Source organism: Stenella coeruleoalba (genome assembly GCF_951394435.1).
Source record: "Stenella coeruleoalba genome assembly, chromosome: 12".
In the NCBI taxonomy this organism is placed as follows: Eukaryota; Metazoa; Chordata; class Mammalia; order Artiodactyla; family Delphinidae; genus Stenella; species Stenella coeruleoalba.
Window position 1 is genome coordinate 59,821,308 of NC_137158.1, and position 15,739 is coordinate 59,837,046.

Genomic DNA, 15,739 nt, shown 5'->3' on the forward strand with positions numbered 1-15,739 from the left:
AGCCATGGCCGCTGAGCCTGCGCGTCCGGAGCCTGTGCTCCGCAACGGGAGAGGCCACAGCAGAGAGGCCCACACACCACAAAAAAAAAAAAAAAAAAGAAAAGAAAAGTGATAACGCTGGAAATGAAATTCAGATCAAATGTGGATGGGGTTACGGAAGAGATAGCTGACTGTGGGTAGGCTAACACTGCCGCTGTTCAACAGACTCTACATATGCAGCCAAAGGAACGTAGTGACAGCGAATTTATTGACATGAGAAGCATGGTTGTGATGGAAAGGATGAAGATGTCCCAGAGGAAGCGACAGTGATACAAAGGTTCATATTAATGGAATTTTTGGAGCTATTTCATGATATTAAAAGTACAAAGGTTAAAACGTTGGAAACTTATCTAAACTTAGAAAGGAATGTGACAATTTGCCAAGGCATATAAAAGATTCTCACTCTGTATTGTGAGAAGTGGATAAAACACTGTTCAAACTATTCTTGATAGGTTTATTACAAAGAAATAAAACTTTAATTTTCCATGGTTTAAATTACAGGATACTAAATACAGATTAGTTTTACTATTTTTTCATTTCCCTATATATTTATAATTGACAGTAAGAGAGTTTTTATTGTTTTTGATAGATTCTTTAGAATTACTCTTCCATAAGTTTGTGTTAGTTTACACCACCATTAAAGGCTTAGGAGAATCCATTAGTACTCTTACGACATTGTTCTATTTGCCATTCTTTACTTATTTGTTCAAGCTCTTCTTCTGATGCCTCTTTATTTTAATGGACATATATACATTTGGGTTTTTGATTTCCTAAAAAAAGAACCTGACCTAGACCCTGTTGTATTTTAGACCCACTGTACTTTCACTCCTTTTTCCTTTACCTTCGTTTTCGTTTGAAATGAATTAGACCTGCTTCCTCAGTTTATTTGCCATTCACTTCCTCTTTAGTTCTGCAGTCCCTTGACAGTAGGCATGCTGAGGACAGAGGTCATGTCTCTTTTATTACTGAGTACCCAGTACCTAAACTACAGATCAGCATACAGTCAATACTCAGTATGTTTTATTGGAGGGAATGAGTTCAGAAAACATAAAAACGCCTCTACCCACCACCCACCCTGTCCCATTCACCCATCCCTCCTGTCTTTAGTATCTCTTCATCTTGGCTTTGGGGAAATGCCACGCCACCTTTCCGTACTGTGTCCATTCCCCTTTTTCATATTCTGGGTTCCAGCCAAAGTAGGCTGTTCATCATTCATCTGCCACCTCCCATATGCCTTCCTTCCTGCAAGCCTTTCCTTATACCGGCTTTTCTCTGCTCTGCCCTCTCTTCCCTTCCATCAGCTCTGCCTGGCAATATCATGCCATCATTTCCCCTCTTCAGAGTCCAGCCCAGAGGCTTCCTCTATGAAGTCTTTTCTGATCTCTTTCTCACCGGCCACCGCAGCCTTTCTTCTTTAAACAGCGATAGAACTCTGCAACTAGAGTCTACCAAATATGAACCATTTGTGTTGTTGCTTTTGCCTTTTCCCAAAAAGTAGAAGCTCCTTGGGGGGTCTCTTATTCTTTCCTTCAATGCATAATATAGTCTTTACACATAGTTGGTGCTCAATGAATATTTTATTGAATTGTCCTGAAATGTGACATTCCAGAGAGCCGCTCCATTCCACTGAAAAATATTGAGGACTATTTTGTAGATTATTCTGCTTTTTTTTTTTCTAACTCATAAATAAACTTCTGTCATTGTTCTTGGGAGTTATATGGTGTAATCGCTTACACCATATTCACCAAATGATCTAGTTAAAGTCAAATGTCAAAGTCCAGAATAGTGGAGAATGAGGAAGTTGCAAAATGTTAGAGCTGGAAAGATTTTTAGGGATCCAAGGAGTCCAGCCCTTTAATTTTATAAGTGAGTAAATTGATGTCTGGAATGTTAAAGTGACCTGCTCCAAATCTCTACACACCCAGTTTGTGGTAACATTTGGGTCTGGGATGTAGTCGTCCAACCCTGTCTGTTGCTCATTCCCACAAGCTGTCACAGTGAATATGAGAATAGTGTTTAGGTTTGTGTAATTAAACTGTTAAAAGAGGCATCTGATATTCTCATATTGCCTTTTATGGATTAACAAGTAGAGAATTGTTAGGTTTTCTTTTCTCCCTACCTTAATTATTATAAGTTTTTGGACTGGATTCATTTACATCAACTGGGAAATTTCTGGCAACATTAACCTAGGAAGGCATAGATTTGTTTGCTAATATTTAAGTAAACTTTGTTGAAGTATGACGTACATACAGAAAAGTACCTGAAGCAAAAATGTGGTTTGAATTTTTCCAAGGTGCACACATCACGTGACCAGCACCAGATCAGGAAACAGAGCAGCACCAACAAGTTTAGAAGTATTTAAAGAAATAAAACATTTGAAGAAATAAAAGGGCTTGGAAACTACATCATTATTTTTTTTCTCTCCACAGGTATTGTCAGTCTGTGTGTTAACGACAATCCTTGGTTGTATATTTGGGTTGAAACCAAGCTGTGCCAAAGAAGGTAATTAGTACAATAATTTGTGTGTGTGTGTGTGTGTGTGTGTGTGTGTGTGTGTGTGTGTGTTTGTAGGGGTACTAGTCAGCCTTTTTCAGAATATGATTGAGATAAGCGTGATGTCCTAATCCCTTGAGTACTCCATAGATAGTGCAAATTTGATGCTGGTTTGAGCCTTTTTCTTGAAGCTCTTTTATTATTTTAGCCATATACTATTTTATTTACTTGCAGAACTTCATCTCATAATGATGAAGAGGGGCTATGACCAAAAAACCAACCAACCAATCAAACAAACAGAAAAACCTCAAAACAGCAAAAAATAAAGAACAAAGACACAAACAAGCAGCTGGCTGACAGGTTCTGGTGCTGTGTTCCTGGAGCCTGTCTCCCTGACTTCCTCCAGTGACTCCCAAACACTTTTTCTCCCTAAGGAGTTAGCCCTGGAGGTTACTAGGTAACCAGTTAGCATCCCTGGGCAACCAGAAACTTATCCTTACATGCTTTTAAGTCTTTTAAAATTGCAGACATTTCAAAGCAACAGTGATATTTTTAAGCTTATATATATATATATATATATATATATATATATATATATATATATATATATATATTTTATTGAGTGCAGAAATCTAGCCAACACTGATAAGATTACTATGAATAATAAAACTATGAATCACAGTACACTGTAGCAGTCATTATTTTGGCTCTGAGGTAGTTTTTATTTTTTCCCCATTAAAATCACTGATGGTCTTCCTAGGGAATTTGGTTTTGAAAATTGAACAAATCTTTCTGTTCAACTATTCTGTAATTGTAATATTAGTCATTTAAAAAATTTTAGTGATTGTTAAGCTGTCATTTATTGTTGAAATGAATGAAATGTAATTTTATATATTTAGTCAGCAACTATTCAGAGCAAACTGTCAATGTTTAATAAAATTAAAAAGCTATAGACTTTAGTGTTCAACTGTGTAGCCTTTAGACACAAAGTAATTCCCCTTGAGTTCAGTTTGGCATGTAAAAATAAAACCGAATGATTGAAAACAGTAATTTTAATCTAAACTCAACATGGAATGCATATTATTTTTTAAATGACTAGGAACATATTAGTGAGCTCCAAGTAATAGCTATTATTATAATAGCTTTTTCCCCTTGGGTCAGGAAAGTTAATATTTTTGACCCTAGAAATTATTATTGTCATTTCATGTCCTTAAAATTGCCTAGTTTCCCGGTGTTAAATGAGAGTTAAACTCTGTGGCAGTGACTTCTTGGGTCAGGAGACCATTGCAGTCAAGAGCTAGGATTATTCATTTTTTTCTTTTGGACTTCCATTATTTTATAAGTGGATTTTTTTTCTTACCACCCTGATTTTTTAGTAATCCAATAAAAACCTAGCTTATTCTAGGTAACTAGTAAAGAGTTACAATGTAAAATTGTTTTTAATGAAAAGTATTTTCCTTCCATATCTGCCGTTTATCCATTTAACAAAAACTTATTAGTACCAGCTATAGTCAAGGCTCTTGCTAGGCACCAGGGATACAGTGTAGTGGGTAACTTCCAGATGTGGTCTTTGTTCTTAAGAAGTTTGTGCTCTAGGGTGAGACTGGGATATTAACCAAATGATCTAGTTACAAATGGAAGTAAGTGACTGAGATGAAGGGTAAGGTTTTATACAAACTTAAGAAAAGGAAAAAGGACCTAGACTGGGAGTTTGGGAAAGTTTCTCAAAGGGAGCAGGCTGGATCTGAAGGTGCAATGGATGTTTTAGGTGATGGTGGGAGATGGGTCCCGCAGAACATGTTCTGTACAAACACATTACTTCTCGTTTACACCAGACTGAGAGTGATGTAAGTCAGGTATTCTCTGTCTTTCTGAAATATTCATAGATTATCACTTTTTAGAGAACTCTGCATAAAATCTTCAGAACAAGCTCTTCTTATTTTTCTTTTCTTTATTATTCAAAAGTACTTAAGTTTTATTACCCCCAGTAGGGTTTATAACATATAAAAGAAAAAAGTCATCTTTTTTTCCTATGGCAAGAGATAAAATTGCAAATTCTGTAAGGTTACTGCCTTATATACTGCCTTACTGTGTCACTTTCTACATGTATTTGTGAAAAGATTCTTGGTTAACTTTATTGCCCACCCCATCTGTGTTTTCTAAAACAATATTTGAACCTGACTATAACTAACTTAGGTGTATTAATTGATGTTTGCTTTGTAATTATATAATGATTAGAAACATCTTTCAATATTTTCAAATAGTTAAAAGTTGCAAAGGTCGCTGTTTTGAGAGAACATTTGGGAACTGTCGCTGTGATGTTGCCTGCGTTGACCTTGGAAACTGCTGTCTAGATTACCAGGAGACGTGTATAGAACCAGGTAAAAATATGCAGGGGAAAAGATGGAGTCATGGGCCTTGGTAAAAGAGCAAAGAAAAGTTCTGCATCTTTTAGGTATGTGATTTACCTAACCCATTTGAGATTTTTAAAAATTTGGCCTTTATATTTTCTGAGAGAAAAAATTTACATATTTTGCCTTGTTAAAAGTTTTATGGATAGCAAAACTGCCTGTTTTTAATATATGCTGACAGCCTATGTAGTCTAATTTGCATTTCACCTAAGTTCAAAAAGGCTGCTTAAAATGTATGAATATTTCTATGGGCTTATTAAAGCAAGAGTTCTTAAGATGTCCACTTAAACTTCAAAGTAAAACCATCAGACTATGGAAATTTTCTGTTTGATTTGGTCTTCTCTACGTATGACATGGAATAACATTTAAATAGGAGCGAGCCAGGTTTAGATTAAATTTTGAGAACTCTGACGATGACTGGTGGAGGAAGCCAAGATGGACATGGGAGTTGTATAAGAAGAATTATGTTTGTTTACATTTTTAAATGATGAGATTCTGGCTTTTTAGTGAATAATAATTACTGCCTGAATATTTTCTCTCAGTTCAGATTGACCACTGTGGTGGCAGGTTCTGTGACTGACTAAGGGTTAGAAAATGGTCCATTGTCTCATCATGGATCATGTTCCAGAGACATTTCTGTATTCACTTTGGACATGTTGAATTTGGACCATGAAATGTATTATGTTGATATTTGTTTCTAGAACGGATATGGACTTGCAGCAAATTCAGGTGTGGTGAGAAAAGGTTGTCCCGAAGCCTCTGCTCCTGTTCGGATGACTGCAAGGACAAGGGCGACTGCTGCATCAACCATGGCTCCGTGTGCCGAGGTCAGGAGGTCATGCCCTCGCCGGGTTCAGAGGCAGGCTTACATGTTCCTAGGTCCTAGCGGGGTTTAGCACAGATGTATTTTTTACATTAGAAGTCATAGTTATTGACCCACCATATTAGCTGAAAAAATATTTAAAAAACATTGTATGAAGGAAAATTTCAAACATATATACCTGAATAGAGAGAATATGTGATGAAGCTTGCATCACCCAGCTTAATAATTACCATTATCTAACATGGCCAGTGTTGTTTTATCTGTAGTCACTCACTCTTCTGCTACAACCCCCTCATGTTATTTTGATATTAGCTGCATATTTAACGCTGTACTTGTGGAAAGATCACTTTTGCGGTCCTGGCTGACTATATAACAGGTTCCTTTATAGTAAGTGAGGGCGATGTCTGCTGTGCATTGAGAGAATGGACGTGAAGTTAGGGCATAAGATTCTGTGTAAACTGATGTTATGATGATGTCTCGTCTAGGTGTTACAGGGTTCCTTGAAATTCTTTGACAGAACCTGGCTCTGTATGAGAGGAACTAAGACATCAAGGATTTAATACCAGAAGATTTTGTTGGGTGGATAGAAGGAGGGTTGTAAATTTTGGCTGAAAATATTAACAATTTGAAAATGGAAAAGGTGCCTTCAAGTTCTCCCAAATACAGTAGTATGTTTTCGTCTTGCAATTATACATTCATTTTTTAATTCCTGATATCAGCTAACTTCTATTTTGAAACAGAATAACTCCCTTTATTTGTTTTGTTTCCCTAGAATCACGTCCCATATTATCTATGTATCTGTTAACATATTTTGTTTTTGGAATCTGTCCTAATGTGTCTCACAGGCATCACAATCATTGTTTCTATTGAGTATGTTTAACTCATTGTACTTCTTGAAAATGTTTTAGGTGAGAAAAGTTGGGCAGAAGAAACATGTGAGAGCATTAATGGTCCACAGTGTCCAGCAGGGTAAGATTATATTCTGAGATACTAATTTTTTTTAGGAGTACCATTTTTTTCTCTTTCCAAATAAAAATAATAATTATTCATTGCTTCAGTAAATATTATTTTTAGTTAAGCCTTCTTTTGGCACTGGTGGTATAGAGATGATTATGGCATGACTCCCCACTGTGGAAGCTAGTGGAAAAAAGAGAGGTCATAAATATTTTGTATTCATGAGTGTTGGGTGAAAGTATTTGTGTTTTCCTTCTTAGGAAGGAAGGATCTTTACATTCATTTGAAGTTTTTCAAGTTGAACTTACAGCAAATTACAGCTTCTTCTTATTTTTTTTGTGTGTTTTGGTTCATTTATATATTTTTGGGATAACACGTCTGTGAGAAGATGTTACATAATTTTTATAATTTATACTTGTTATTTTTGTATTTAGAGTATTTTTATAATACCTTATGTTTACAAGGTCATCAAAAAAAATTTGTGTGGAATTCAGAAGGTAGAAATTTGGTGACAGTATTAAACATAATCATCTTTGCTTCACTTGAACAAAGATATATGAATTCAAATTCATATAATTTGAATTATTAATCTTCAGAAATATATTTTTATGTCTTTAAAATAATGATTTTTCCAGACTGTTAAACATTTCAAAGCTGTATTTTAGCTTACTTATGTATATAATTTATTTTTGTTTTTTAAATATGTATTTTTGTTTTCTGTTGGATGGAAGAGTTCTTTTCTGTTTAAAACAACAGTAATAGCAGCAAAAACTAAACCCAAAATATTCCAACAGAAGAGACTTTTTTCAAAGAGGACTTCTCATATATCCTAAGATGTCTGTTAAGTCCAAGGTATATTGGAAATTTTACACTTAATGAATTTTGAATCTTCCTTTTCCTTCTAAACATTGACTATTATTTTCCAATTGTAATGTTGACTCTGTTAGTGGAAAATATAAGTCCTTCTTTCTTTACAAGAAGACCATAATTTAGGACACATTTTATTATACAGGAAATTATTATACCCGTATATTTACCTGGAGGCCCAGCAAACTGTTTTTATGTTTTCTGTTGATTGAATAGAAATAATTTTATACAGACATGGACCATTGAGACTATATGCAGCTGATTCTGCAGTCTCCCAACAGAACTCTGGTACAAATACTAGTTAGTGGAAATTATACACAAATTTCCTCCTTTTTCCATTTGTGTTTGGGTATGAGAGTAAGCTGGGGAGGCAGTAGGGTTGGAAAAGGCAAGGTAAGGTAAATCTTTGTGCTCAGATTTTTAAATTACTGAGTAAACTTTCAGTAGAAAGTTTTTTCATGGTTATCCAATGATATACGACTTTCCTACTGTCTGTCTATCAGATGTCATTAGAAGCTGCAAAATTTCTGAACCATGCCTGTTTTGCTGTAGCCATGGAATGGTTGTCCATAGTTATTCTCTTTTGTTGGGAATATCATTATACATTTTTTTTTTGCTTCCCTCTTTGGATTTCCATACCACACATGTAAATCTGTGTGTGTGTGTGTGTGTGTGTGTGTGTGTGTGTGTGTATGTGTACCTTCATTGTTTGTTCATTTCTAGCTTTGGATCATTTCTTTGTTGTTTATATATTTAAATGTAGTAAATACCTCACCAACTTCTCTATTAAATATTAATATCTTTTAAATATGGTAAACTTAAAAGCTAAATATTGTATATAATTTATGTGATATGAGATACTATCTACTAGTTTCAAGTAGAGACAATATCAGAAAATGCTTTTACAGAAAAAAAATAGTGGAAACAAGAAACATAATTTAGAACATGCTATTTGTTAACATTTATTCTCTTGCAAGTTGGGAAAATATGATTACATTTTAGTTGCCTTTGGTCTAGCTTTTGGAATAGCAGGAATCATAAATGATGGTCTCTGTGTGGTGGCTCAGAATGGTATGAGTGCTTAATCAGTACTATTTGATGATATATATGATAAAATATAAAAGCATATATGTGAATATAGATGCTGACAAAATATTCTTTATGAGGATGTTTGCTGAGCTTGTTAGTTTACCTAAGATTACATACCAACCTCAGTGGAAAATCTTCACTGAATGTGTCTTCTTTCTTCTTCTTTAAACAATTTTTTTTCTTTCTTTCTCATTATCCAGGTTTGAAATGCCTCCTACCCTCTTATTTTCTTTGGATGGTTTCAGGGCAGAATATTTACACACTTGGGGTGGACTTCTTCCTGTTATTAGCAAGCTGAGTGAGTAACTTCAGAGTTTACTATTGGAGTGCCACAGTTTCAGTGAGATAGACTAAGGAAGGAGTCTTTTTTTCGAAAAATACTGGCAGAATCTGTTTTACTAAACTCCTCTATTGAAAAAGAGTTAAACCTAATGATAAGGAACTAGTGTTTAATATTGTAATTGTTCTGAAACTGCCTTTTAAATAATTCTGAGATAATAGTAGTTATTTTAGGATTTTTATGCCTTGGTGATAGATGTAGATATAAGGATGAGATAAGATATACTTTTTTTTTTTTTAGACTTGGATTCCTTTTATGGACAAATTATTTATATATTTATCTAATATGTATTACATCTTAAAATAGCATTTCAAAAACTGAAGATATTTCTGCTATGTTTCTAGTAGGGTAGATATAGAATATTTGTTATTTATCTTATAGTATCATGTAGCATCCTTCCAACTTCTTTATCTCAATAAAGCCTTAATTGAATGATTATTGTATAAGTTACTAATGCAATAGTAAAATTGTCTTTTCTTAGTATTAATGCCAAAGTTTTAAATCACATTAACCACCAATAATATGGGCATCACTTGTATCATCATGGTTACTGAAAAAAGAAAAAATTAAATATGGGTATAAAAACTGTAGAACATTGCTTATCAGTGATCAGTATTTAAGTAGCCACAGTGTAATGCTGGACTGAACTAGAAGTAAGTAAATACACTGTTTTGGTGTTCTTCTGGAGTTCTGAAACATTATTTACTAGACTTGAGTATATGAAGTTGGTTTAAACATCAAAGTCACTCTCAGTAAATACATAGGTACATTTATTGTACTTCTTTTATGACAAACCAAAATAATATTTGGAGAACTTTTAAAAACTTCAGTTTCCAATTTCTCCTGGGAAGAAAATAGTTTTTATAAATAATCATTTGACATAAAAAAGTCTTTAGCAGAGAGCTTGCATGGGCAAGGAAGGCTCTGTTCTTACCAGCCAGGCTCATGAGCTTTGAGGTTTGAATATGGCCCTTTGTTATCATCAGGAGGAAAGTTTGTTTCCATAGCACCAAATATGAGTTCAGAACCTGAGTTCAGAATTAAGGAGCTGTAGGTACCTATACATGAAGTTGAAAGGAAATCAATACACAGTTAGACTAAGTCCTCCCTTTGGGTAGTTGGGGAATGTAGCTTGTAATTCTGAACTATTTGGAAGGCAGTGAGATAGACAGACACATGCCAATCTGAGGAATATTTTCAGGCAATGGGGTATTGATATGCTAGAATCATTAGTTATGTATTCCCTCTTCAGTGGTAGAGGCAGAAGACGAATGTGACACTAGGGCTAAATCAGCAACAGTTTGACTTCTGTCCTTTCTTGTACTTGAAGCCAGAAGATGCTTTTTATCTTTAGAGCAGTGTTGAACTTGTCTAGAGTTAGCTAGATTGGATTTTTGGGGTGGGACACTGTCATCCCAGCTACTGCTTCATTCTTGTTTTAATTTTGCAGATTTAGCTACTAGTGCAGTTTTTTGTTGTTAAAATATAACTACTTCCTATAATTTGGTATGTTACCACCAAGTAGTAGCAGACAAAGATCTAGCAAGAATCATTATGGTCCATCTGGAACTTAATGTTATTGATAAGCATGGGATAATTATTTCATTGGCTTAACTATTTTGTTTAATGATTTTCTAAGTAAGAGAAAAACTAATTCTTAACATTGAATTCGAATCCAAAATGTTGCTTTGTAATTCACCCTGAATTTTTATATGGTTGTAAATCCCTTCTAGGTTCACTTTTTAGTACTATTTAGAAGTCTGTGGTATCAAAGCTAAATGAGGGAAACAGATTGTTAGTTGTATTTAATAACAATATTTAATTTTTTTCCCTTGTAGAAACCTGTGGAACATATGCTAAAAACCTGAGACCAGTATATCCAACAAAAACTTTCCCCAATCACTACAGCATTGTCACAGTAAGCTCTGCATTTCAACTGTTATATGTTCACAGAAGTGAGATGTAAATGTAATATTTTTCAAGAGAATAAGTAGATTTCAGATCAGAAAAAAATAACTTCTTTTTCATTGTGTAGTTAAACAAGGAAACCTAGGATCTGGTCTTAGCTTTTCTACTAACTAGTTGTGGCCTTGGGCAGGTCACTTTACTTTCTGGGTCTCCATTTCCCATCTGTGAAAAGAGGTGACTAAAGACTCCAAGAAATGATTTCTTGGTTCCCTTTCAATTTAAGAGTCTCTGATTCTTGGGTCCTGTTTTTTCTCATTAGTTTTTATCTTACTTTATTTGAGCCCCAGACTGTCTGCACTCACATGTTCTCAGCTGTCTTTCCAGTCATCTTGATGTATGAGTTCTAAGCAAGCCACTTTGCCTGACTTTAGGTAGGATTACAGCTCTGTTTTTGTTTCACTCAAAGTTTGGAGATTTAATTTGAATCCAGAAAAAAAAAAGTAGAATTCATTAGGCCTTAGGGTTGAAGCCAGAGAATTAATACTTTAGCTTGTGTTGGTACAAGCTATTCTTGGACCCAACCAAAAAGGAGTTTGTTCTGAAGAAATGTTTCACTGAGCAATGCAAAAGGACAACACAGTACATTTTTCAAAATTAGGCTGCTTCTTTATATAGAACTTCATCCATATCATTCCTAATTTATTTTCTCCTATTACATAAATTAAAACACAAATACTCCATAAAATCTCGAGTGGTTGGTTGTGTTTTAACAATACCCATTGTTTTTTTCTCCTCTCCTTAAGCTGGATTAAGTTCTGTGTAGCTAAAGTTGTCTATTTCTCTTTGATGATTTTGTTCTGTAACTTTAAAAACTTAAAACTTGCATAAAACTTCTATTTTATATTTTTTAGGGACTTTATCCAGAATCCCATGGCCTCATTGACAATAAAATGTATGATCCCCAAAGGAATGCTTACTTTGCACTTAAAAGTAAAGAGAAATTTAATCCTGAGTGGTACAAAGGAGAACCAGTGAGTTGTTTGTTTTATCTATTAAAATTATTTTTATTATTCTCATCTGTTTCTATCAGAGTAAAATCCCAGATTCCCTGGAGCTTTTAATAACTCATTTCATTTACTATGTTTTTTGCCATCCTTATGCAAACAGAGATGAATTCAGGTAACTCTAAATATAGCTTGTATCATTATGTAGTTTATTCCAGAGTGGGGTTTGGGTTATGCTGAGCCAGTTCTCTTTTCTGCTTGATCTTACCTTTTTGTCCTAGTAGCGAAGAGCAGTAGTCTGGGGGTAATATTTTGATCTACACAAAGCTAACTGTTTCTACAGGTGTAAACTTTGACTTTGTTTGCATTTGCTAACTTAGAAGATTCTCTCTGATTGTGATTTAGATGTGCTCTCCTTTTGAGTTTTTATAAATTGCCATGACAATTCTATAAGGTCTATTTGGATAGTCTTGCTATTCCTCTTGGAAGGAGAAGAGCATTTGCAAGTTATAAATTCAGATTTTAGCTCTGACATTTAAAGCTGTGTGACTGTGGGTAAATTATTCTTCCTGTGCCTCAATTTTCTCATATCTGTACTGTAAATAATACTGTAAATACTGTTAACTACCTCATAGAGTTATTGTGATGATTAGTTGAATTGATAATCTAGGATGCTATTAGTTGAATTAATTCATTGATTAGTTGAATTAATAATCTAGAATACTATTTAGAACTGTAATTGGCAATAATAAGTGCTTAATAAATGTTAGTTACATAAGCGAAAATGTCAATAAGTTAAAGATATGTATATTTGTAAATTTTTCTTTTCTTTTTCCTTTCATGAATTTTTCTTCTTTTAAGAAGGAACCTATTCTAGTGGGAAGCAGCCGCATAGCACAGGGATATCAGCTCGGTGCTTTGTGACCACCGGGAGGGTGGGAGGGAGGGAGATGCAAGAGGGAAGAGATATGGGAACATATGTATATGTTTAACTGATTCACTTTGTTATAAAGCAGAAACTAACACACCATTGTAAAGCAATTATACCCCAATAAAGATGCTAAAAAAAAAAAAGGGGGCTTCCCTGGTGGCGCAGTGGTTGAGAGTCCGCCTGCCGATGCAGGGGACACGGGTTCGTGCCTCGGTCAGGGAAGATCCTGCGTGCCGCGGAGCGGCTGGGCCCGTGAGCCGTGGCCGCTGAGCCTGCGCGTCCGGAGCCTGTGCTCCGCAACGGGAGGGGCCACAGCAGTGAGCGGCCCGCGTACCAAAAAAAAAAAAAAAAAAAAAAAAAGAAGGAACCTATTAAGTAGAAGTATGACTATAAAAGTTGCAGGAGTTATCAACTGTTCATATTTTTTAGGTTAATTTCTGATTATTTAATTTCTCTTTGCTGCTGTTCACAGTCATATTACATTGTTAGTTTGTAGTCTAACTGCTGGAGCTTATTAACGTCAAAAACACTCTAGCATTTGGGAGGAAAGCATTGGGGTTGCGTGAACAGATGTTTTCCTAAGAAATGAATGCTTGCATAATTTCCTAACTTTCCTTCACTGGCTTCCCCAGATTTGGCTTACAGCTAAATATCAAGGCCTGAAGACGGGCACATTTTTTTGGCCAGGATCAGATGTGAAAATTAATGGAATTTTCCCAGACATCTATAAGGTGTATAATGGGTATGTATAGCTGTACTTTTTCTAGGACCTATAACATAGAATTTTTTATTTTCTTATCATAGCCTGAGTTCTCGCATTTGAATGATATGTTGTTTGAAAAATGAGACCTGTCAGAATAAGAACTCTGTCTCAAAGAGTTTTAGATGGATGATAGATAGACAGTAAAACTATGACGAGTTTTTTCCTGGAGGTTTTCTAGAAAGCACTGGTAACATGTTAGAGTTTGCATTCAGATCTTTGGGCAGGAATAAGATAAGTCCTGGTGAAAGTAGAGGTCCTGCACATTTTCACTCTAGGGAGAAAGAACGAGGAGAAGGAGGTGAAAGTATTAAAGGGACACAGGTAGGAGTGACTCTCTGGTATCTGGAAATATTATTTAAAAGAAGATATTAATGGTACCCCTGGATTTGCATTTTCAAATTACTTTGTTAAACGTTCCATTTAATGTGAGAAGTGATTGAAGTAACCTCCCTGTGATATTCAAAATCCATGAGGTACCACGAAAAAACCAGAAACTTCTTTTCTGGAAAACTCTCTTTGGATCATTTTAGGGAGACTAGCAAAATAGTTTCGTCTCTCACTTGGGAAATTATGTCATAAAATCAATACGATAATGTATTTGAGGGACGAAAGGAAAAGTTCATAAATTCCAAACAAGAAATGCATAATGATTTTCTATGGTGACCTTATGCTGTTGTTTATTCCTTAGGGAACACACGGGCACCTTGTTATTTGCCGTTAGTTTCATTCCATAGATGGTTATTGAGATTCTATGTGACAGGCACTGTCCTAGGCCTGGGGGATTTGAAGAGTAGTGATATATGTTCTCTGGCTTCTCAAGGTCTGATAGAGACCTTCTCAAGGTACAACTAAGTGTACTTGAGGTTGGGCAAGCACTCTGATGGAGACGTGTAAGCAAAATCCTGTGCCCACAGGAAGGTGTCGTTAATTCTGCCCAGAAATTGTTGCCTGGAGAACTGTCTGCTCATTAGGTGTCCACTTCCCAATTTTACTAAGAGTCGTCAATGAGTGAGTTCTTCATGAGGTCCTCTTTGAAGAGTGTATTGACGCATGGGTTATTCATGCCATACCAATTGCTATTCTCAGGTCCAGGAGTAAGATCCTGAGGTAGAGTATAGGAAGCAAATCTTTTAAACCTGGCTACAACTTCCATATGTGTAAAATTTAATGTTCGTTTCTTTGTCGAGAAAACAATTTTAAGTTTTCAGATGAAACTCTTACATTGCTTGGAACACATTTGATGCCTTGAATTGTTTTAGTCTCTCTGAATGCAATTTTCAGTGAGACACACATTTATACCTTAAACCCAAACAGTTGTCACAGATTTGTTTTCATTTTGTTTATCTTTCATATTAGTTCAGTACCATTTGAAGAAAGAATTTTAGCTGTTCTTAAGTGGCTGCAGCTTCCTAAAGATGAAAGGTATGTAGACGATTAATTTCTGTCATAAAATACTCCTTTGTTTTATAAAAACGTCAGAATATTTTAAACAGATGACAGGAAAACTTTGCTATTGGCTATGATGTTTTATATCCAAATTAACTCTTTAGTGTCCTATTGCAGCCACATTTTGAAGAACTCTAAACATGTAAATCATTTCTCAGCAATTTTAGAAATGTTACCCCAGTGTTGTATTAACTTTTATTCACTATCAGTTGTTGAATTATTCTTTCTATTCTGTTTTACAATGTGTTCGTAAAATATTACATTTTGATACTGTTTGATTTAGACCACACTTTTACACTCTGTATTTAGAAGAACCAGATTCTTCAGGTCACTCTTATGGACCAGTCAGCAGTGAAGTAAGTACATTTTTATCAGTGATTACTTCATTAAACCTGGTAATATCTAACTGAACCTTGCTTTGAAGCAGGTTTCTAGACCATTCTATAAGAATCCATGATTTCTGGAAAGAGTGAGTATTAAGCACATTTTTATTAAACCAAAAGATGCACTTTAATCAAAAAGAGTTGGGAGCATTGTTTTACGCTATCTACAGTGTTAAATTGAACCAGTGATGAGTTAAATTCTATATTTTCAATTTCAAATGAGACTTGTCACACTCCACCCTTTGTACTCTTTCCATCAAAACCTATCTCCAGTAATTTCAGTGTAGT

The 15,739-nt window shown here is 35.0% G+C and overlaps 1 protein-coding gene across 2 annotated transcripts in view; it reads left to right on the forward strand.

Moving 5' to 3' along the window:
* ENPP1 (ectonucleotide pyrophosphatase/phosphodiesterase 1) overlaps nucleotides 1–15,739 on the forward strand; it is a 64,412-nt gene that overhangs the window by 26,084 nt on the left and 22,589 nt on the right. Inside the window, exons 2-11 of one of the 2 annotated variants that reach the window (XM_079939948.1) lie at nucleotides 2,469–2,541; nucleotides 4,797–4,913; nucleotides 5,645–5,770; nucleotides 6,675–6,735; nucleotides 8,877–8,974; nucleotides 10,855–10,934; nucleotides 11,836–11,955; nucleotides 13,492–13,601; nucleotides 14,979–15,044; nucleotides 15,352–15,424. In XM_079939948.1, the coding sequence (XP_079796074.1) occupies nucleotides 2,469–2,541; nucleotides 4,797–4,913; nucleotides 5,645–5,770; nucleotides 6,675–6,735; nucleotides 8,877–8,974; nucleotides 10,855–10,934; nucleotides 11,836–11,955; nucleotides 13,492–13,601; nucleotides 14,979–15,044; nucleotides 15,352–15,424 (924 nt within the window). Of the gene's footprint in view, nucleotides 1–2,468; nucleotides 2,542–4,796; nucleotides 4,914–5,644; nucleotides 5,771–6,674; nucleotides 6,736–8,876; nucleotides 8,975–10,854; nucleotides 10,935–11,835; nucleotides 11,956–13,491; nucleotides 13,602–14,978; nucleotides 15,045–15,351; nucleotides 15,425–15,739 lie in introns of those variants that run through there. The other variant, XM_079939949.1, reaches the window with a different exon arrangement.